This window comes from Leptinotarsa decemlineata, unplaced genomic scaffold (genome assembly GCF_025532065.1).
Source record: "Leptinotarsa decemlineata unplaced genomic scaffold, Ldec_3_MD MMD2_tig00003308_RagTag_RagTag, whole genome shotgun sequence".
In the NCBI taxonomy this organism is placed as follows: Eukaryota; Metazoa; Arthropoda; class Insecta; order Coleoptera; family Chrysomelidae; genus Leptinotarsa; species Leptinotarsa decemlineata.
The window spans coordinates 573,256-595,956 of record NW_027412586.1 but is presented as its reverse complement, the minus strand read 5'-3'; the positions used below and the strand labels follow the sequence as shown (position 1 = coordinate 595,956).

At 33.4% G+C, this 22,701-nt stretch overlaps 1 protein-coding gene across 1 annotated transcript in view; it reads right to left on the bottom strand.

The window, feature by feature from the left end:
• Nucleotides 1–1,670: 1,670 nt before the first annotated feature.
• LOC111503711 (fibrillin-3) overlaps nucleotides 1,671–22,701 on the bottom strand; it is a 206,480-nt gene continuing 185,449 nt past the window's right edge. The window contains exons 35-39 of the mRNA XM_074177824.1: nucleotides 17,299–17,491; nucleotides 6,872–7,049; nucleotides 2,773–3,018; nucleotides 2,502–2,705; nucleotides 1,671–2,448 (exon numbers count right to left, since the gene is read on the bottom strand). Coding sequence (XP_074033925.1) covers nucleotides 2,230–2,448; nucleotides 2,502–2,705; nucleotides 2,773–3,018; nucleotides 6,872–7,049; nucleotides 17,299–17,491 — 1,040 coding nt within the window. The 3' untranslated portion in view covers nucleotides 1,671–2,229. The remainder of the gene's footprint in view (nucleotides 2,449–2,501; nucleotides 2,706–2,772; nucleotides 3,019–6,871; nucleotides 7,050–17,298; nucleotides 17,492–22,701) is intronic.

The following is a 22,701-nucleotide window of genomic DNA, read 5'->3' as shown; positions in this document are numbered from 1 at the left end:
ACAAGACTATATTTGTGGTGAAGTTTTCAGCTCCGAGTGAGGCAAATATTGTCCGATAAGAGGGGTAAAATAGGATGGAATATCGAGATTTCCCCTTCGAACTTTCCAGACCACTCCGTTGAGTGGTCTGGAAACGAATGCAATGCTACGGATGCAACGAATGCAATGCTACCGGACCCGGCGCTTTGAGTGGACGCATGAGCTGAAAGAAAGCCTTATGCATTGCTATGAGAGTAGTGAGCCCGCACCAAAAAGTTGCATGGCTTGAATACATGATTGTGATGTGAAGTACATCTGGAGCTATATTAACTTGACCTAAAGATGCTAAAAAAATATGTATCTCCACAGAAGTTTGATTACAAATCTCCTACTCCATGATTGTACTTTTCCTGACAATAGGAAGGCCAAATATAGAAATATAGGCCAAATATAGAGTGACTCAAGATCATGCACATTACGGCTAATGAGATATAGAAGATGCAGGCTAAGAGCAGGTTGGTGACACAACATCCTGCTCGTGTGTGATAGATTAGGTACTCTCGCCCGCAGTGCGGCGAATAGTCGCCAAATTACGACGTATCCATCACACTTTCATTCAAGGGGTGCTGCTGACTACCAACAATGCTACCTTGATAGAAGAGAAACCTTCTCTTTCATTTGAAAAGCCTTCGCGTGTTGTGGATAATCCGCTGACCGCTGATTAAATAGTTTTTCATAGCTTTCTTGAAACCGTATATTGTTTCGCTTCTTTTGATACTATTTGGAATTGAATCAAATACTCCAGGGGAAATTGCTGTATTTGAATTTTAGTACTTCTCGTATTACTGAAAAATATATAATCATATTTTGCCGAGTATTAATTTCAAGTTTTGAATTATTCACTATAACTGTTTTCAAATATAAATAGGAATGGCAATCGAACTCCTATAAGAAATACCATATTGGATGATGAACTGAATAATCTTCAAAACCTTAGTTCAATGTATCTCAGCATACTGTAATCTCATAAGATGTTTTAATTTAGGAACGATTTCAGATTCTCAAACTGATGATGAGAGAAGGAATTGAGTTTGGATATCAGTACTTGACAATGGTTATTCCACAAAAGAAAGTCATTAATATGAAGGCTCAAAAACTTGTCTTCTTCAACGTTTTTCTCGTAATGTCATCTTTTGATGAAAAATTTGTTTAATCTATATTGTCTATTAATAAAACGCATTGAATTAGATTTCTCAGTATTTAAATCCAATCGGTTGGCATTCTTTTGGTATTATATCATCAGACTTATTCGAAATTATGACTACTACATATATGGTGTCGTTGATCGCTACATATTGACTTATTGAGCTGGGAAAGATGCATGCACACTGGTGAGATGTACTGCTTATCCTGTATTTATATATCTTACTCAACAAGATACTCTGATCGATACATTCGAACACGCTGCTGATCACAAAGGATCCCAACAGGGCACTGCCCAGCATGTAAATTCTACTTACTATCTTCTTATAGTAACATGAACTTCGACTGTTTTTCTATGAATCCATGCTGGTTGGCTGAGAAAATTTTGTTATTTTTACAAAATGATAATATTCTGTAGGCAAATGAATATTAAAAAATGATTTTTTACGATTTTCAAAAATGTATAAACAAATATAAATAAATAAATGTTCATCATAAAGCAAAAATATATTACAAATCGTTACAAACATTACATTTAGGGTAACTAATTAAATACTTATCTATACACATAAATATGAATTTTAACAAAAATCATCGTTCATTTACTAATTTCACACTGTGATAATTTTTTTAATACTTTATCTCTAGTTCAAAATTCAGAAGTTGAAGTTTCAAATTGAAAGACAATCTAGTATCAATCGCAAAAACTACTAGCAATTGGCAGTATCTTTTGTCAATGTCAAAATAGATAATTCAAGAACACATATAATTTGGCAGTGGCATTTTTGATAATATGGCAATGTTCAAGTATCACAAATAACTTTATTATTTCAACAAAAAATGAAACAAATGCCTTGACAACCTCCAAGTTATAGACGTGTTAGGAAATCAATATTTTATACTTAAAGATACATGATGGATCAGATCCATCTACTATATTGTCGATTGGTGGAAAGAAAATTTCTCCATGAGCGAAATTTAATACATCTCATTCATGGAAAAAATAAATAATTCAACTAGTTTCATGTTTTGCAGACATTAACCATCTTATTCGATAACTACTATTCGAACCCGCAATGTTAATGGTTTTTCATAGGGTTCATATTCACTACTTGAATCTGTTTCTGGTCTTCCATGGATAACTAAATCGAAAGCACCTGTTTGTTTCAGTCTCCGTTTAAAATGAAGTGCCCAAACTCCATGTTTCTTAACTAATTCAAAAATGTTATTTTCATTTCCTCTGACGATTTTATAGGACATTTCAGTCTGAAAAAAAGTGGAATTCTCAAATGGAAATGATGAATATGAATAAATATTACCTTTACTGATGGCTGCATTTTTATAATCCTCATTTTATGCCTTGTTTGAGATAAACTAATTGTCAGTTCAATATCTTCGCCATGATGGTGCCTCCTGAGTCTTCTTCCAGCTCTGTTTTGATGAACAATATTATTCAAAGTATCATTAATACCCAATTTTGTGGAATTCAATTGCATAGAGGCCCTCCTGTGTCTTCCATTTACCTGAATTGAGGTTTTTATTTCATAGTTTATATTTCATTCAATTTTAAATTGGTTGGTGCAATCTTACCTTACATGAAAAACATCCTTCGCTGGTAATGAGCTTATCTTTCGAACTAGTAGAATACCTATCATCAATAGGATAAACAGGAACATCTCCGATTTCTTGACCATAACCTGTGTATGCAGAAGTAATAGTTGATAAACAATGTCCTTGGCCAATCCGCTGATATCCATGAGGACAGCCACAAGAATAACCAGAACTAGCCGCAGTACATCCAAATGCACATGGAGCTCCAGTACAGGCAGAACTAACCTAAAATGACAAATTAATATAACATGCAGTATTTTCTCCCCTATGCTTTCAATATCAACTAGAACTCTAACAAGTTATGTAGAGCTTTTTGATGGCCTCATGGCAACTTTATTGAACCACAGACTCTATTGACAAGATAAGAAAAGATGATAATGATTTGTTACTATTAGATCCACAAATGAGTTTAAATAAGTCAGATTAAATATATATCATTGGTTCATTGGCCTGATTATGAAACAATGTTACAACATTTCAGAGATTCAACAGAAGAAATGAAAATGTATCGATTAGGTAAGTACAGATGATTTACTATGTTTGTTTATACAGGACAAAAGATTCTTAGATGTGAGAAAAACGCAACAAGACCATGAGGCTGCAGTGTTTTCAAGGGACGAGAGAAATGGACAAATCAGACAGCTCCCAAGTAGAAGAAAAGTCAGTCTATGCTAATTAACGAGGTAAAAAGGTCATTCATTTATGTAATATGATGAAATGTAAACACTGAATCGATTGAGGCTAATATGTATTTGAAAAAGAGTAGTGTTTGTGAAAAGTTTCCAAATTACAGTATATAGACAATTCGATGTATCTTGTAAAATTGACTGAGTCAGATATTCCTTTTTGACTAAGTCAAAGTGTTTATGCCAGTTTAATAATGGTTATAATGAAAATCAATGTAAACAAGGTGAACATACACTGAAATATTCACAAAACACGAATAGTTATGGTTTGAAATTCTCTTCTGATAGTATTATGTTACATGATTGCGGTGCTCACTTGGCAAGTGACTGTACTGATAGAAAATCATATACAGGCTATTATTTTATGCTTTCAGGTGCCTGAATTTCATGCAGAAAACAAAAGACTAGTCTCATCTAGTACTGAGGAGGAATATGAGGTATAACTGAGGCTACAAAAAAACATATTTGTAAAATTAAAGTAAATTGGAAAATAAGAAATTGTATTATTATTCAGACAATATGGTACAAACGTTGTACACAAATCAGACATTACATAAGCGATCTAAACACATTGATGAGACATCATTTAATCAAGAATACAGTGAAAAATGAATTAATTGAAATTGAATATATGAAAATAGTTGAGATGCCGCCAAGGTATACACTTTCAAACATTATAAGTTTTTGGGAAATTAGATATTGTTGAGTTAAGTTAACATTCAAAACAATTTTAAACTAGTGTGGAGTATTATTATATGAGCCCAGAGAAATGTCTGCATTTCAAAACCATGTTTTGCACTAATATGAAAATATTATTTGTATGTTGGTGTTATATTATCATTGTGTTGGGTGCATGTAAATTATGAAAATAAAATATTTCGTCTGTGCTGATTAACGTATTAGAAAGGTTCATTTCATTAGTTCGGACTTCCATTGTCTAATATAATATAAATTGACTCGAAATCCCTAAAAGAATCTGTAAAAAAATTGAAAAAAAAAACAATTATATTAAGCAAAAAACTGAAATTACAATGAAATAAAATACAAGGAACAATCAAAAAATTGAACTATTAACACGAGATGGAAATATAAAAAAATAAAAAATTATTAACAAGAAATGAAAAATTAAAAGATTCTAAACCAAGTTACTACACGACGTTTCGATTGTTAGTATCCACAATGATATTATGTTGAAGAGTCCAAACATGCTCTGCTATTCCTGCTGGTTTCTCCTCACTGTGTGTGTTTCTTGTGCTCGGCAATGCGAACTTTCAATGGCCTCTTAGTTTCACCGATGTATGATTCTCCGCACTCACGGGGTATCCGGTAAATTCAATTGACGGATTCGCAGTCCGCGTTTGGTGGCCAAGTTTTCGTGAGGCTGCTACGAATAGTGTTCCCAGATCTGAAGCAGGTTTTGATGTTATACTTGGACCCAATTCTTCTTATCCTTTCCGATAATCCTCTGATTTAGGGAAGTACAAGTACTGGTTGTGGCGGCTTCTCTTCCTTGTGACGCTCTTGCTGCCTTCTAGCTAAAGTCTGTTCCACCATCACTTTGGAGTAAGAATTCTGTTGAAGGTCATTTTTAATGATGCCTAGTTCCTTTTGGAGACCTTCCTTTGTATTACAGAGCTTGAAAGCACGGCCTACTAGAGTCTTGATGATTCCTATCTTAGTCGATTGATGGTGGTTGGATTCCTGATTCAGAATCTGTCCCGTGTGAGTGGGTTTTCGGTATACAGATGTTTCCCATTCAGTGTCGGTCCTCTTAACCAATAGGTACGTCTAAGAATGGCAATTCGTTGTGGACTTCCTTCCCCATTGTGGAAGTGATGGAAAGACTTACGTTGTTTATGTGCTTCAGGAAGGTGTCTAGTTCTGCATTCCCATGGTTCCATATTATCTCGTCCACGTATCTCAATCAGACTCGGGGTTTCTTGTGGGCTTCTTCAATCCATATATATGTTGGCTATAATCGGTGAAAGTGGCGATCCCATTGGCAGTCCCTCATTCTGCGTAAAGAATTCATTTTTCAGTTGGAAGTAGCAGTTTCGTACACAGCATCCTAGTGACTCCATGATTACTTGTATCGGTAAGTTTGTTCTATCTTTCAGGTCCCCATCTTCGGATAGTGTTAATAGTTCAATATTTTGGTTGTTGCTTGTATTTTATTTCATTGTAATTTCAGTTTTTTTTCTAATATTTTAATTTTTTACAGATTCTTTCGGGAATTTCAAATCAATTTATATCATATTAGACAATGGAAGTCCAAACTAATGAAATGCACCACGAAACATTGTCAACCACCTTTAAACAAACAGTAGAGAGGTTGTTTTTCATTTTATTCACTGAACAACAATTTCTGCATAACATGTAATTATCATTTAAACATCCATAGAAAATATTTGAAGTGCAGAATACAGGTATCTGCAGTTTCCGATATATATATATATATATATATATATATTTACGATTTTCTATGAATTTATGAGTTAACCATGTCACCTAACCTCGTATTTCATAAAATTGATTATTTGGGGTTTGTTCAACCTAATATAAGGCATCGGTAGTTCTTAAGAATAAACGAAATTTGGAAAGGTCAATAGTCAGTAGTCCAATGTCATATATATAATTGATTTTCACAACCATAACGAAGTTAGTATTGGTCAAACATTACAATAAAATTACCAGGGTTTATAATAATAAAAGACGAAAATGATATCTAGCAGATGAGGCCCGGGCAGCTCTATCCAAACATCAACATCAACTAGGTTACCATCAACTAGGTCACCATCTTGAGATCAATACTATTAAAATATTCAATAGTATTATTTACATTATCTTCATTTTAATATTTCATATTTTTTAGATAAACATGTACTGGAATCGCACGTTGAATGTTGAGACCTCATATTAGGTAAGCTAACCCAAGTTTCGACTTTCCCAAAAGCGTTGTCATATGAGGACAGCATTTGGTTAATGGTTAATCTTGAAGTCATATTATGAATCAACAAAATGGTTTGAAAATATACATATTTTCAGTAAATCCTATAGAATAGGATTTAGACAAATGTATGTCACGAGTTAAGTAACTTCCCAAATAATAGCATAAAAGATATCAACTTATTACCAATGAACATTCATGTATGATTTCTCACAGAGTCTATCCAAAATCATGCTCCTCATTGTTTCACTTGGCTTTTGCCAGTTTATTCAGAAGTTTGATTATCATTGTTTTTATATATTATGAGATGTTAGGAATAAACTTATTGAATACATTTATTGTCCAGCAACAATCTAGGAACTGGCCACCAACAACTGAGTTTAAAATATTTTTCCTATCAAAATATCAGTTTTTAGAAAAATATAATATTTGAAATGAAAATTACCTGAATACAAATGTTCAGACTATTATCAAACTGATATCCATCAGGGCAGCCACATCTGTAACTTCCTAGGGTATTGAAACAGTTACCAGTGTTACCACAGGGATTTTTGTTACACTCATTTTCATCAACGCACTGGTTGTAGTAATAATGGAGAGTATATCCTTCAGGGCAACCGCATCTGAAATAAAAGTATAACAAATATTTCAATAGATAAAATTAATTAATTTAATAGTGATAGCGTAAGTTAAAAAGTGTATAAAACCTAAAAATTCACTTATTATAGTATTGTATTTAATCAACTTTTTGGCTTCAAATCCCCGATTTGATCGAATCTCTGATTCAACATTAAGGAAATGAAAATTTCGAAGGAGCGGATTGAATTTGGGAATATAGAAAAACATTATCAAGAAAAAGTGTAGATAATCCACAGATCATGTTTTCGAACACAAAAATAGAGAGTAGCTCTGTGTTGACAACTTTAGACTTGCTTCTGGGTGACGACAGTTGGATTATGTACACCAGATCGTTCATATTTTTGATTACCAAGTAAGGTCTTTGCCATGCTCTCAGCAATTTGGGACACAAGCCTTTTCGACGTTGGGGTTGGTAGAGCTACACTACATCGCCCTCCTTGAAGCTCACCAGCATCGACTTTTTGTCATATCTTATCTTGATCCTGTCTCTGGCACATTTGTGGACAATTTCCAGTCCCATCTTCAGGTTATTTACGTACCTACTCTGGAAGGGGTACCTCTTGAGATTCATTAGATGGACTGTCACACATTACGTCTATCAGAAGCTTCAGTTCTCGACGTACTTCTTCAACTTTCCTCTCAGCCTTATCATCGGACCCTTCTTCGAGGTGCACAGGTCACAGCGCTTGCACCGCTCCTCAACGTTTCGGCGGCAATTGTCAATAGTACCTTTCACGCAATCTCGTTAGATGTCTATTTATTCTGAAATGACCTGCAGTGCGACTGTCGTATAGCCAGTTGAATATATTCGGGATACACATCTTTGGAAGGATTATCTGGAATTCTTCCATCCGAGCTTTTCCATTTCCGAGTAAATAGGTCATCTCGAATGAACATGGAGTCCCATTGTTGTCAGTTACCCTGTTCTTGCTGATCATGCTTGTAAATCACTTGCCATTCCGGCCTCACCCCTTTGTCTATCAATTCTCGTACAGTTTTCAAGACTGGGTCCTCCTTCTGCGCTACGACGATTTCTTGCCTCGTCATGAAAGTAGTGTCACCTTCAGAGGCAGTTAAGAATCGTACCACACCACGGTCAGGTGATTGATCACATCTTCTGTACGTATCCCTTGACAAGGGACCCTTACAGGTTGCTACCCTCCGGGTCAGAGGGAGATAAGGGAGCTTATCTCTCTAGCAGAGCTGTCCATAAAAAAGTCTCTGCCCTTGTCCCATCTGATGGAAATTTCTTGTCTTAGTAACTAGGTATCCCTGTCCTCCTGGCGTTGCATCCGGATGTCAAGCATGGTCACTTTCCTTTCCGATATCGAATTTCAAAATCGTAAGTTTCCGAGCCACCTGCCTATTTTCATTTCTGGGGTTTTGAAGTTGAGAAGCCACCGAAGTGCTGATTGGTCTGACCTGAATTTACGGCTATATAAAAAAGAGTGGTAGTGATTCACCGCTTTGACCACTGCGAGGAGCTCTTTTCTCGTGATGCAGTAATTTCTTTCAGATGATCCCAGAGATTTACTAAAATAACTAATGACGACTTCTTATTCTTTTTATAACTGAGAGAGTACAGCTCCTATTCCATGTTGGGATGCATCCGTGTCGTGTATAAACAAGACCTTCTTTGGGTATGCTAGGTCTGGAGCACTAATTATACGCCTCTTCAGAGCAGTTAAATGCTTGCTTGCAGTCTGGTGATCAAACAAAAGGGGGTTTCCTTTCAGTGAAGCTATGCAGCGGTCTGCAAAGTCTTTCACGAATCGCCGGTAATAGCTACAGAGTCCAAGGAATCTTCTTACGTTGTGCTTGTTCTTCGGTGTTGGCCATTCTTGCACTGCGTTGATTTTCTCTGGATCTGTTTCAACTCATTTTGGGGACACAACGTGTCCCAAGAACTACATTTTTTCCTGGAAGAAGCAGCACTCCTTAGGAGTGATCTGCAAATGAATAATCCGCAGATATTTTCAAAAAAACTTCCGCTCACTGTAATGTCATCAAGATAAGCTCCAAACATTTTTTTGCAGTACCAACGGTCAAATGTTGAGGACCATCTGTATTCAGCAACGATGTTTAGGCTGTCATCTATTCTGACATCTTTAAGCCTACGCAGAATCTAGACGATTTATATTGCTTAGTCACCAACTCATCAGGTGACGACCAGGGGCTGTTTGATTCTTCGATTACTCCTTCCTCCAATATGTCCTTAACAATGGATCAAGCTTCGTTCTGCTTTGCGAAGGAAAGTCGTCTCGGTGGTTGGCGTATGGGCTTGGCATCGTCAGTATCGATCCTATGTTGTACTAAATCCGTTCGACCAATGATTTTGCACCTCAGAAACTTATAGTTCTCTTCCTCTACCAATCGGGTGGCCTTGCACAGTTCTCTTTTAGACAAATGGCTCCACGTCTTCCTGAAGGAGTCGTTGAGTTCCTTCGTTGGTTGTTGAGCACGCTGCAGAGGGACTTCTTCCTCGATTCTAGCAATTTTCACAAACGATTAGCAGGTGCTTGTTACTTTCCTTTTCTCTTTAGAGTCACCCTGTCATTATTAGGGTGGATTATTCTAACTGGAATGGTTTGATTGTTATCATTTACAAGAGATCTGGCTACGAAATTTCTTACTTCAGAGCCTTTGGATGGCTATATCAATGCTGTGCCTAAGCCACCAGGTCCAGCAATCTCCACTTGAATAATTTTCTTTGTGTTTTCCTTATGTTCCTTATGTTCACCACGAATCCGTAGAGGGGCCTGATGTCTAGTGCCAAAATGAATTCGTCGACGATATTGGCCACTAATACCTTGGTTTCTATTTCACAATTCCCAAGCCTAAGTCTCACTTCAGCTTCTCCATAGACCGTCAGCCTACCGTCAGTCTATCTCCAGTGTCTATTTCCAGAACGAGTATTATTGATAATTTCTTAAAACGGCTTGTGTTGGAAATGGTGGCTCTCATTAGTGACCTCATTGCTCCAGTATTGACGGTGAAAAGGCACTGGTGATGATCCAGAAATCCATCGACAACTACGCTGTTACTGCAATACTCATGACGGCCTATTGTTGCCAACGTAGAATCTAGCACTCGCCATCTTCCCTTGAAAGGAGCCTGGAGGTCATGAGAGAAACGACGCGGATTCAACTGCACGCAAATCTCCCGAGGCACAACATCAACGAGGAAGAAAAAAATCAGCCCTGAGAACTTTGAATAAGAACGGGAATAATATACTACTCACAGAATGCTCGCATCATACAGAATACTTTTTTTCTGAAATAAATGAAGAGACAGCAACATTCATAGGTGAAAAAGAAATTCTGAACAACATGTGAAATCATAACTGATCGTGAATAAATATAAGATCAACTTACTACTGATATTCTCAACAAACTATTTAAATTCATTTCCTAAACTAAGTCTGTGTGTAATTCTGCTGAATTCCTTATATTTTCAACGGAAATGTTTCTGTAACTTTTGATCTCTAAATACTCATGAAGAATTCGGTCACATAGTCAGAAAAGGAACTCTCGTTTTTTGAAATTTTTATAATTTTTCTGTAGTGCAAAAAAATTTTTTCATGATTCTTCTACTTGCCTTCATCATTCCACCAATGTTTTGTGTCAACGCTATGATAAATACACCAGGATGTTGTTGGAAGACTTCATTATCCCACTGTTGCTTGAGCCAGATATTTGTTCTTGCTTACCATTTCTTCAAAAAATCTTAGCTGTCTGGCCGAATTTATTTTTAAGAGACAAGTGCACTAATAGTAAATAAGTACTTTAAAGAAAATTTTTGTGAAAAATCTGGAAGAGATGAATGTTTCGGTTTTTTTTTTCAAAACAATGACTTCCTTAGTATTTCTACTGTGGTTCATAATTTTTTGTTCAAATTCTTCAATTATCATCCAGAATGCATCTTTTTACTTTTTTATTTCCTTTTGACCAGCTGAATTTTTTTCAAATTGATCTTGTTAGCCTCCTCTTTACTCGAAAAATATTTCTATATCATTTTTGCATGCCTTTTCATCACTAATTTAGTGCTTTTCTTTTGTTTTTGTATGCACTCAATAACAATTCACATTTTGTGTGTATGTGTTTCTCTTATTATTTTCATTGTCATTCCTCTTGCCTTCATATCTTCAATTATTTTATTCATTTTATAGTTTCAGTACCTCATTAAAATCGATACCCTTTGATTTTGTATTGTATCACTTTGAAGAGAGAAAATCAGTGTTTTCTCATCACCCAACCTTTCCTCCTTTTGATCACTCTTCTGCCGAACATTTTTAAATAATCTCTTTCATGAGCCTGCACAATTTCTTATATTTTATGTATTTATTCATTTATTCAAAGTATTGCCTGTTTTCACAAAATAATTGACAAATTCGCACATATGTACTATAACTATCAGCTAGATGTAAGGAAAAAATATTAAAAAATAAAGTCTCAAAATTCTACCTATAGACTCATTCTGGCCATAGTTGGTATGATGAAAGGATACTTTGAATATTTCTGTATTTCTCGTTCTCTTTGGATTCACATTTACAGTTATGAGTTCAACAAGTTCCGAATTAATGCTACCATTGATTTTTTTGTGAATTAGTGTAAGATCTGATTATAATCTTTAATGAGCCAGAGAATTCCAGTTATAAATGTCCAATATAGTTTTATAGTTATATTCATAAATGTGATATCCCAGTTTATATGCAGGGTACCTTAAAAACTTGTTTTGAACACTTTCAAGAACATCGATAGCCACATTATGAAGGGCACCAAATTGTTGAGTTGTATTCGATTATTGATCTAACAATTGAACAATATATGATTTTTAAGGAAAAGAGAGATAATTCTTATGCAGATCTAAGAGTAAAACCTAATATTTTTAGTACTCTAAAAGTAACATTTGCAATATGGGGTTTGAATGACGTTTTTGGGTCAAGAGTGATTCCTAAATATTTGATTATATTTGTTGTTTCCAGTTCCGATTGCTTGATTTTATATACAGGGTGTTCCTTAAACACATGCTAATATTTAAGGAGGTAATTCTTAGACCCATTTTAAGAAAAAAACTTCCTATTGACGTATGTCCTAAACGCCTTAACTTTTGAGATACAGGGTGGCAAAGTTTTCAAAAATAATCAGTTTTTTAATAATAACTGAGATAATTTTGTAGACATCTTTGGCATATTTGGTACATATGTTCCATGCCTCAAGGCGCATTTTCTGATGTACACAAATTTGTATTTTTTCAAACAGTGGCATCCCTACGGGTTTCGCATTGAATATTTTTGGGGAAAAAGAACTACGCCAATGCTTTCTTTTCAAAATAAAATCATTTTTAAAATCCTCATTTATTTTTGAGAAAATTTGATCTCCTGGAATTTCTTTGTCCGACGCATGATTTTCACTCAAAAAAATAAAAATCGACAGAAAGCAAATTAAGAAATTAGATCAATTCTAAAATGAATGAGAATCTGAAAATTGCTTTATAACGCATTACCAATTCCCTAATAATATTTGAAAACATAATCTGCAAAAAAATTAATTTTTCACAAAAACGAGTTTTATTTTATTTTGTGACAGTAAGTCTAAACGAATAGCACAAATTTGTTAATTAGTAATAATACCAAAACTGATTATAAAAATTGTTGGAAGTGGCCACCTGCACTTAGTATGCATGCTTCCGCCCTTCTACGCATGGAATTACGCATGGAATTACGCAAATATTCCCAGCGTATTTCGTATAGTTTCACACGAGGCAACTATTCGCTCTCTTAAATCTTCTAAAGTATTAACGGGAGTTTTATACACAAGAGTTTTAAGGTGACCCCATAAAAAAATCTAAACTGTTGAGATCGGGGGATCTTGCTGGCCATTGCTGAGGTCCTCCGCGACCTATCCAACGATTAGGATAGGACTGAAATGAGCAGGGGCGCCATCGTGCATGTACCATATTCGATTCCTTAACGCAAGTGGCACATCTTCCAATAACCCAGGTAAGTCTTCTTCGAGAAAGTGTAAATAAGAACGACCATCAAGGCGTCCTGGTAGAAAAAATGGGCCTATTAGATGATCACCTATAATTCCTGCCCATACATTGACCGAAAAGTAGTGTTGGAAATGGGTTTCGGTTATTGCATGGGGATTTTCTTCAGCCCACACATGATTGTTATGGAAATTTTGAATGGCATTCCGAGAAAAATTTGCTTCGTCTGTGAACAAAATTTGTGTCTCAAACTGCGGATTTAGTGCAATACTTTGTAGATACCACTGACTGAAGTTCACATGCTGTGGAAAATCTCTGGGGATTAATGCCTGCACTCTTGAAATATGGTATGGGTATAACAAAAAATCAACCAAAATACGCCAAACAATTTGATGACAAATATCCAGAGTTCTAGCGATCTTCCTCGTACTCGTCTCAAGATGTTCCTCAATTTCTTGCAGCACCGCTTCCTCAATTTCAGGAGTTCTTACTACACGAGGTCTACCTTCCGGAGTCCCTTTCTTGAAACTACCAGTTTCCCCAAGTCGACGATGAATATTTGAAAAGATTCTGCTATCTGGTAAGGCACGATTAGGATATCTTTCCTGATAAATGCGCCTGGCTTCTGTTGCATTACCATCGGCAAGGCCATATACGTAATGCATTTGCGCCATGTCCGCATTCGTATAATTTACCATATTTACTGATATTCAGAAAAACAGCGAACTACCAAAATAACTTCAATAACACTTAAAAATCAATCGAAACGCGCTATGACAGTTTTTAACACCAACACCTTACTTTAAACCAACATCAATATTAGCTACTGACGTTTGTACATACAGAGAATTCGTTTTTTATTGCTATGGTGGGTACGCTGTTTTTTCTGCTTTTAATCTTTAAAAGAAATCACATATCGACAAACTCCATATTTCCAAGAAGTGCAGTAAATAAATTCTGCTACACGTCATTTATTCCAGGATAACTAAATTTATGTTTTCAAAACTTATTAAGCGGTGCTACGTTATGACGTAATTTTAATTGAGAACAGTGCATCTGACAACAAACAAATACCTTTTAGATCCTCAATTATTTTGCAACAAATCTGATCTCTTAGTTTGCTTTCAGTCGATGCACGATACCGCATCAGATTTTTAAGGAATTTATCCTTAAGTAAAGCGATTTTTAATTTTTTGAGCGAAAACCATGCGTCGGACAAAGAAAACCCAGCAAATCAAATGTGCTCAAAAATGTATGGAGATTTAAAAAATAACTTTTAATTCAAGATAAAGCAGTGGCGTAGTATTTTTTTCGCCAAAAATATACATTTCAAAACTCGTACGTACGCCACTGGCAGAGAAAATTAAGAAAATTGTACATCAGAAAATGCGCCTTGAGGCATGGAACATATGTACCAAATATGTCAAAGATGTCTACAAAATTATATCAGTTATTATTAAAAAACTGATTATTTTTGAAAATTTTGCCACCCTGTATCTCAAAAGTTAAGGCGTTTAGGACATACGTCCATAGGACGTTTTTTCCTTAAAATAGGTCTAAGAATTACCTCCTTAAATATTAGCATGTGTTTAAGGAACACCCTGTAGACTTTTATGGGATTTTTGTTTTGGTAAAAGTGAATTTATGACATTTGTCTATATTCAATTACAATAAGTTTATATCACACCAGCATACAAAGTTAGTTAAATCATATTGATTCAGTATCAGATGATTCGTGAATAACTTTGAACATCTTCAGATCATAAGCACACAGAAAAAAATTCTATAGAGAATAACATCATTCAAGTCATTTACAAATAGAGATCCCTATGGTACACCAGGTGAAACTGTAATTCAGGATAGATATTTTACATAATGGACTCTGCAGACAAGATAATTTTCAATCCATTTCAGAATGTTTTTCTGAATCATGTGAATGGATTTGGCCAGGGTAAAAATGCATTTTTTAATTAATAATAGCGGGATTCCATCGGGATCTGCAGACAACTTCCAGGGTAATGACATGACCAGTTCAATAATTTCTGTAACATCAACGCTATAACTACATATATTAACTGTGTTATTGAATTTATATTCTGGGATTTGGTCAACTGTTTCATCACTGAAGACAAATGAGAAATAGTGTGCAAAAAGATTTACAATATCATTGCTATTTTCGCTGACAGACTCATCATAATACATTTTGGATGGTAGGGAGTGTGTTTTTTTTTGTTACTAATATAATTTCAGAAACTCCATTCTCTATTTTATTTATATATGCTTGGTGGCAAGTGTTTCTCAATGCTTCGTATTTATCTCTCAGGTAACAAAACTCTTCACATTTATAAAAATTTTCAATTTGTATTCTGTGTGAAATGATTTTTTCCTGAAAAATAATTTTTTCAACTGAGAAATGAACCATACTAGAAAAGTTGGGGTTTATTTTTTTAAGGGAACATAGTAGTCCATAGCAGAATAGAGAACATTGTAAGAATTTGTAATTGTAATATTTATGAAGTCATAGAAGTATACATCATATTGTAGATATTACCTTGTATCATTTTTTGAATCAAAACAAACTGATGAGTAATGTAATGTATGACAAAATGGTTAAGGCTTTCGCGGCTTTCAAACCCTTATCCTCTTTTTTTATCACGATTTGTTTGGCCTCTATCAAATCTATATATGTTGAAATTTTTTAAGCCTAATTCACTATCCAAAAAGTCTTTATCAAGCCATGTTTCTACTGAAATGAGCCTTTTTCCTGAGAATAGTACAGCGAACGTGTAACGAGAGGCAGCACTAATAGTAGGGACAAACATAAACTATTCACATGTAAAACAGTATTATTTACATAATATTGATTTATTATTTAAAAATATAAATCTGATATTATTTTGTGCTAGTATAATGCCAACAAAACATTACTGTTTTGCGAATTGTACGTCGGATAATCGATATCCGGAAGAAAACGTGTTTTTATACCATTTATAAAACCTCATATTAATGAGGTTAGATGTAAAAAATGGATACATGCTTCGAAAAGAGTGGATTTAACAGTGCAAAAAATTATTAAATATTCATATGATTGCTCTAAACATGAAATAGAAAAATGAATAGTAATTTTTTCATAGTTAATTACCATTGATTAAAATGAGATATAACCTCAATCGTTCATTAAATTATATTCATTCATTATATTTAATTAAATTTATTTCATTACCATCTATATTTGATTCATATTTCACTCGGAAATAAATCTGAAATTCATAATTATTTTAAATTTCTTTTACTACAGTTTGAATCTACCGCTACTCTTTTACTAGAGTCTGTATATTAACCTGTCTATTAATTCACTTTTTTCCAGAATTACGGCATGCAAGCCAACGTTTTAATGTTACAACAATGTTATCCTTTACAGTTGCAAATTTTAGTTTAGGTCCAGGAACATTTTCTTCTGTTAAAAACATTCTTTTTCAATTGTACTTTTCCATATGTTTATATGAGGATTAATTAGGCAGTGTTTGTCCCTACCGAACTACTAGCGCTGCTAGTGAGAGATTTTTCGTACTTCAGGAAAAAGGTTCATTGTAATATCATAGTTTTAACACATAACAGATGAACAGTGGTTCTTGTTGAATTTGAGATTTCAGTTCCTCAACTTTAGGTAGCAACCCATCAATCTTCTTGAGAAATAAGTACTAGTCTCCCCCTTATGAGGCAATATTTACAATGAAACTTCAACTGCCGTTTTACTTTTGATGTCATTATCTTCAATTCAGATGCATTTAGATCTGAACATTCTGCTTGCATATTGCATTCACAGTCATCACAACTCAGGAGTAAGTCGTTTCCGGTAATTCTACATTTTAAACACTTCATGGTGGAATATGTAGCTATAGATATTTCCGGAGTCCTGATCTGACGTTCACGTTTTTTAAAGAAGTGGATGAATTGCTGTTCACTTCAAATTATCAACTTTGATTAATCAATTCAATTGATCATTTGCACATGGATAGATTCCCACAATTTTCACGAATATTTTGTTATAAAATTCGCGTTTGAAAGGTGTATTCAAACCTCTTAAAATTCGATCTATTCGGAGATAGTACACACGTGTGACTTTAAATACTGAGATATTTTCTAATGAGGCTTCATCAACATGCATTTAAGAAAGAAATTTTAATTCATAAATACCATCTCCTGGATGAGGTAGTATATAACATATATAAAAATTTTTACCTGTAACCTCCAACCAAATTTTGACACCCTTCTTGGCATTTTAAATCATCTGCACACTCGTCAATATCTAAACAATAAGTTCCAGTGGAATCTAGTTTGAAACGTCTTGGACATATGCATTTAAAACTGCCCAAAGTATTTACACATCTTCCTGGTTTAGGGCAGAAGCCAGCTTCTTCACACTCGTTAATATCTGAAACGGAGAAAATTATTTGATTATGATTATTATTAAATGGAATGTTACTAACTAATTTAATATGTATACAAAAAAATAATAACTTTTCTTCACCATAATAAAACAAAATTAATAATTTTGTTAAGTGATGTATTCATTATAGTTGGAACTAGAAGAAAATGCGACTGAGGAAAGATTTTCTATGCATATATTTCATTATGAGATTTTCACTAAATAATTTACAAAACCGCAACACGTGTTTCACAATGCAATAACTTCAGGCGTGTTGATTATTAAACATGCGTCTGAAAAAACTAGTGTATGGTGAAGCATCTGTGGCGGTTTTGTAAATAGTTTATTGAAAATCTTAAAATTCCATCACATATATTCTCTGCCTTTCAGAATAGATCTGGACCCTCCTTCGGAATGATCGAAAGCAAATAAATATTCCATAAATATTTCAAAATGGAATCTCGAAACATTCATCTCTTCCAACGTACCTACAAAGTACTCGATTGACTTCAACGCGGCTCGACTGTATGTATGAAATCTTCGTCTAAGAGAAAATTTGTTGACTACGAAAAATTCATTAGGAGAGATTCATGTTTCAAGATTCAATTTGGGAATATTCATTTTATTCTCTGCCCCCTTTCTTGGATCCATACGGAAAACACTTAAAAATTGCACACAATCGGATAAACATCAATTCAAGATCTTTCAATCTCAAACTGACATTTGTTAAATTATGTGCAATATTTAGGTGTTGTCTGAAAGAATGTTTTATTGAAAAATCTTATAATTCAGTTTTTGGCAAAGATGAGTTGGATAAATCCCTATCAGAATTTTATTCAAATGCAGTCACATTTTCTGGTAATTTCAGCTTCTGATTTCAATAAAATATCTACAGTGAGTTTCAAATAGTTTGCACCACATGGGAAACTATTTTATTATCCATTTCTCAGAAAATTTTATTTCTGATAAAAATTGGTGCATTGCGGGAAACTTGGATTTGAGTTGTCAAAATTCTAAATTTCCGAACAGTGTACAGGGGAGAACAGAAAATAGAAATTTTGATCAAGAATAAACTACCCTCATTATTGACATTATCAAAAAAGTTTATTTGGAAAAGTTGTTTGAATTTGAAAACAATATTCGGATATGAAATCACAACAACTATCGAAATATGACAGAACACAAATTAACTTAAGATAGTTTGCATGTTATGATAAGAGATGACAGCAGGTGTATTAAATTCAACAATTATGATAAAACATAAGGACAGTTCAACATCTTCTTCTAATTTTCGAATCTAATACCTAACACTAAACAAAAAAAATATTTTACTCAAGTTAAATATCAAACATTTTTATACAGTAGTCTGTTACTGAATTTACCGAATTTAGTTTTAATGATGATTTATTCATTTAAGTAGGGCAATCCTAATTTATAAAAAATAAAATAGTTAACATACGTATTTTACAGTTAAAGTTAAATACAGCATAGAAAAATGTTGGAATATTTTTTTATTATAATACAAAACTTTTACATTATATGAGGTACTCTGCCTGTTTACATATAAATGATTCTGGCCTCTAGTATTGTATGTGTGGATTTGGTTTACAGTTATGATAAACTTAACCATGTATGTTAGAGTCAGTTCATGTATCATTTTATAGATATAGATCATAGTTAAGTAAGTCAGTCTTCGCTCCACAGTAAATAACAGTAAAGTTTCCAGCATCAATTATATAGGAGTTGATCTACTACGTCGCAATAATATTCTCATTGCTCAATTTTGTAGCTTTTGTAATTGGGATATTTTTTTCAGATCAAAGCAGTATAGTAATGAAGGGCAATATTCAAAATGAGGTTGAATGATAGTCTTATACACAGTTATTCTGGAATTCAGACTCAAGTTTTGGGACACTCTAGAAAAGAAATACCGTTTTTTTCAATATTTTTTTTATATATTCAAAGTGGCTACTAAATAATAAATGATTATCCAACATAAATCCCAGATATTTAAATTCCTTTACAATTTCAATTTTTTCATTGTTTATTTCTATGTTAATGTTACTACTATTTATTTGTTTATATTTATAAGGTGTAGTAATTATCATTGCCTTACTTTTACTTACATTCAACTTCAATTTATTCATTTTCAAATATTTATCCATATTTTTCAGTACATCATTTATTTTGATCATTGCTCTATCGATATTCCCATCACTTACTGATATCAGAGTATCATCTGCGAATATATGAATATAGTCACATTCAACTTATTTTTCCATATCATTAATATACATTAAAAACAATAGAGGGCCCAAAATACTACCCTAAGGAACTCCATGAATTACTTTAATAGCTGATGACATTACATCACTTTTTGTTGTCTGTTTTCTATTAGTAAGGTATCCTCTAATCCAATTGAATACTTTACCCTCTATACCATATTTATTTAGTTTTTTTTAATAATATCTCTCTATTTACTGTTTCAAACGCCCGTTTTAGATCCAGTGATATTGCTATAGTGTACAGATGATTACTCACTTTTTCCTTCCATTTAGTGACAGTGAGTTATATAGCTGATTCACATGAGTGCTTTGATTCAAAAAGCCAGACTGATTAATGAATAGCAAATTATTTGAGTTAATATATTCTAATACCTGTTGATAAACTACTGACTCTAATAGCTGACTCTGAATAGCTTCAAATGACAAATAATTGATTGGTCTAAACTTACCACCTTTACTAATATTTGCAACCTTTTCGATAGGTGTAACAATGCTGGTTTTCAATTCTTCGGAAAATGTGCCACTTTCCAATGATACATTCACAAAGTGGCACCACACATGCCTAATAACATCAAAGCTATTTTTCACAACTTTACTGTTTAGTTCATAAATTTGACTTCCTTTATTTTCTAGATTTTTCATAATTATACCCAACTCATGTATAGATACTAATTTTACAAGAAATAAATATTACAAGAAAACTCAATATCTTCAATACTAGACACCATATCATCAATACTATTGACAAAGAACTCATTAAAATGCCCAGTAATCTCTCCTTTATCTCTTACACAAAAAATCTGACAATTTTTTCGAATTGCACACCATTGCAGAAATCATTATTAATTTGTTTAGGGTTTATTAATTTTTTTAGAGTTTTCCACACTGAACGTGGATTATGCATATTTCTGTCAATTTGGTTATAATAATAACAACAATTTTTTTTCTTTTATCAAATTAACAACAGCGTTAGGTTTTTGTTTATAATTTTTCCAGTTGGTTGTATTAGAGATACTTCTGAAGATTTTATATGCAGGATCTCTTTCTCTGCTTAATTTTTTTATATTATCGTCATACCAAGGTATGTCGTTTACGCCATATGTTATTGTTTTCACGGGTGCGATCTTTTTAACAATTTTGCCTAAAATATCCTTAATATTGTTGTCAATGTCGTTAACATCTATACTATTCAGTAGGAATTGACTATAAATTATGGAATGCAGATTTTCATCGGTTAACTTTCTAATCATTTTAGTGCACCTCCCTGCTGTAATAGGTCTCACATTTTGAAAACATTTAAGTTATTATGGAGTGATCAGTGATCTTGGGCTCATCCAATACTTTAACTTCCAAATTATCCTGATTTATCAATACATAGTCTATCAAACTTTTACTGGTGTTAGTTATTCTAGTATATGTTTCCACATTTTGATGTATACCATAAGCATTAAAAAGATCTTTAATTTTTTCAACATAAAATTCATTACACAAGAAGTCTAAATTAAAATCACCAGCTAAAATCACTCGAGGAATTCTGCAAAATATTTCTTCACATATTATCTCCATTTGATCGAGAAAATCTGCATGACTTCCACTGGGTGAATGATATAAACTTCCTATTATCCATTTCGTGTTGCCGCTGGTTACAGATATTAATTTACACCAATAATTTCCATTTTGCACATAGGTTTTACCGTTTGTAAATTTAATATCTTTTCTAATATAAATAATCACACCTCCTGTGTGTCTTGAGTTGGAGTCACATCTTATAGTTGAATAGCCTGTTATTTCAAGTTCATGGTTATTTATTTCGCTTGTGGTTCGGGCTTCACTTAGTAAAATAATAGCAGGATGGTAGCAAACAGCTATCAATTGAGTTTTATGAGCTAACAAACTTTCTATGTTCGAATAAACAATATCTAAATTGAATTCAATTATAGTTTTAGAATTATCACCTTCGTCAATGATGTTATTCAGCTTTAATTTTAATTTTTTTTTAGTACTCTCGTTGAGCAGTCGTTTGATATGCAATTATTCTGATAGAAGGAATATTATCATTGATTTTATTATGGTTTCTTAGTATATTTACTGCTGCGTCATTAGATTCCAAAATAACCTTTATGGGACGTGTTTTTCTTCCATCATATTTTCCTATTCTAATTACTTTAAACTCATTAAGAGCAATGTCTGCATGCTCCAAAACTTCTCTCACCATTTTTTTTTCATTTTCTATTCTATCATTACTATTTACAGCATTCGATTCATTAATATTTAAAATCATTGTGTTGTTTGATCTCGTTTTTCTTTCCTCTATTTCATTCATGAATCCTCCATTTCAAAGTTGGTTTCACTACTCTCAATTTTCATTAAGTTTTCTTTTAGGAATTTATTTTCATTTTTTAGAGCTTTAACTTCTTCTTTCAATTCTTTAACATCATTTCTGATATCACCCTTATTAGTAGTGGAACTTTCTGAAATGCAATACGACATTCAATGCAAAAGTATATTAGTGATCTGTTTGCAATATAACAGCCCTAATTTCAGATGCTGCCAGCAGCTTTCATTAGCATGTGAAATAGTATGGCAACTATCACATTTTACCAATTAATCCTTATCACTCACATTATTGCAACTTCCACATTTTTCTCCAATTTTTGTATTTAATCCAGAACGCCTTCGTATCCTCTTAATGTGATTCTCAAACTTACCCCTATCCTCTTAATAGTGATGATTTATCAACAAACACCAGTCTCTGAGGAATGCAGAAAAAACTTCAGGTTCAATCACAGCTTGTTTTTGTTGCTCATAGTTTTTATGTATTTCACTGGTTTCTTGGGACTAACGACAAATGCTTTTTATGTTGATTATATATATACTCAATTTTAGAATTCACTTGCTGCTATTAACTTCTCTGGTAGATCACACCTAACA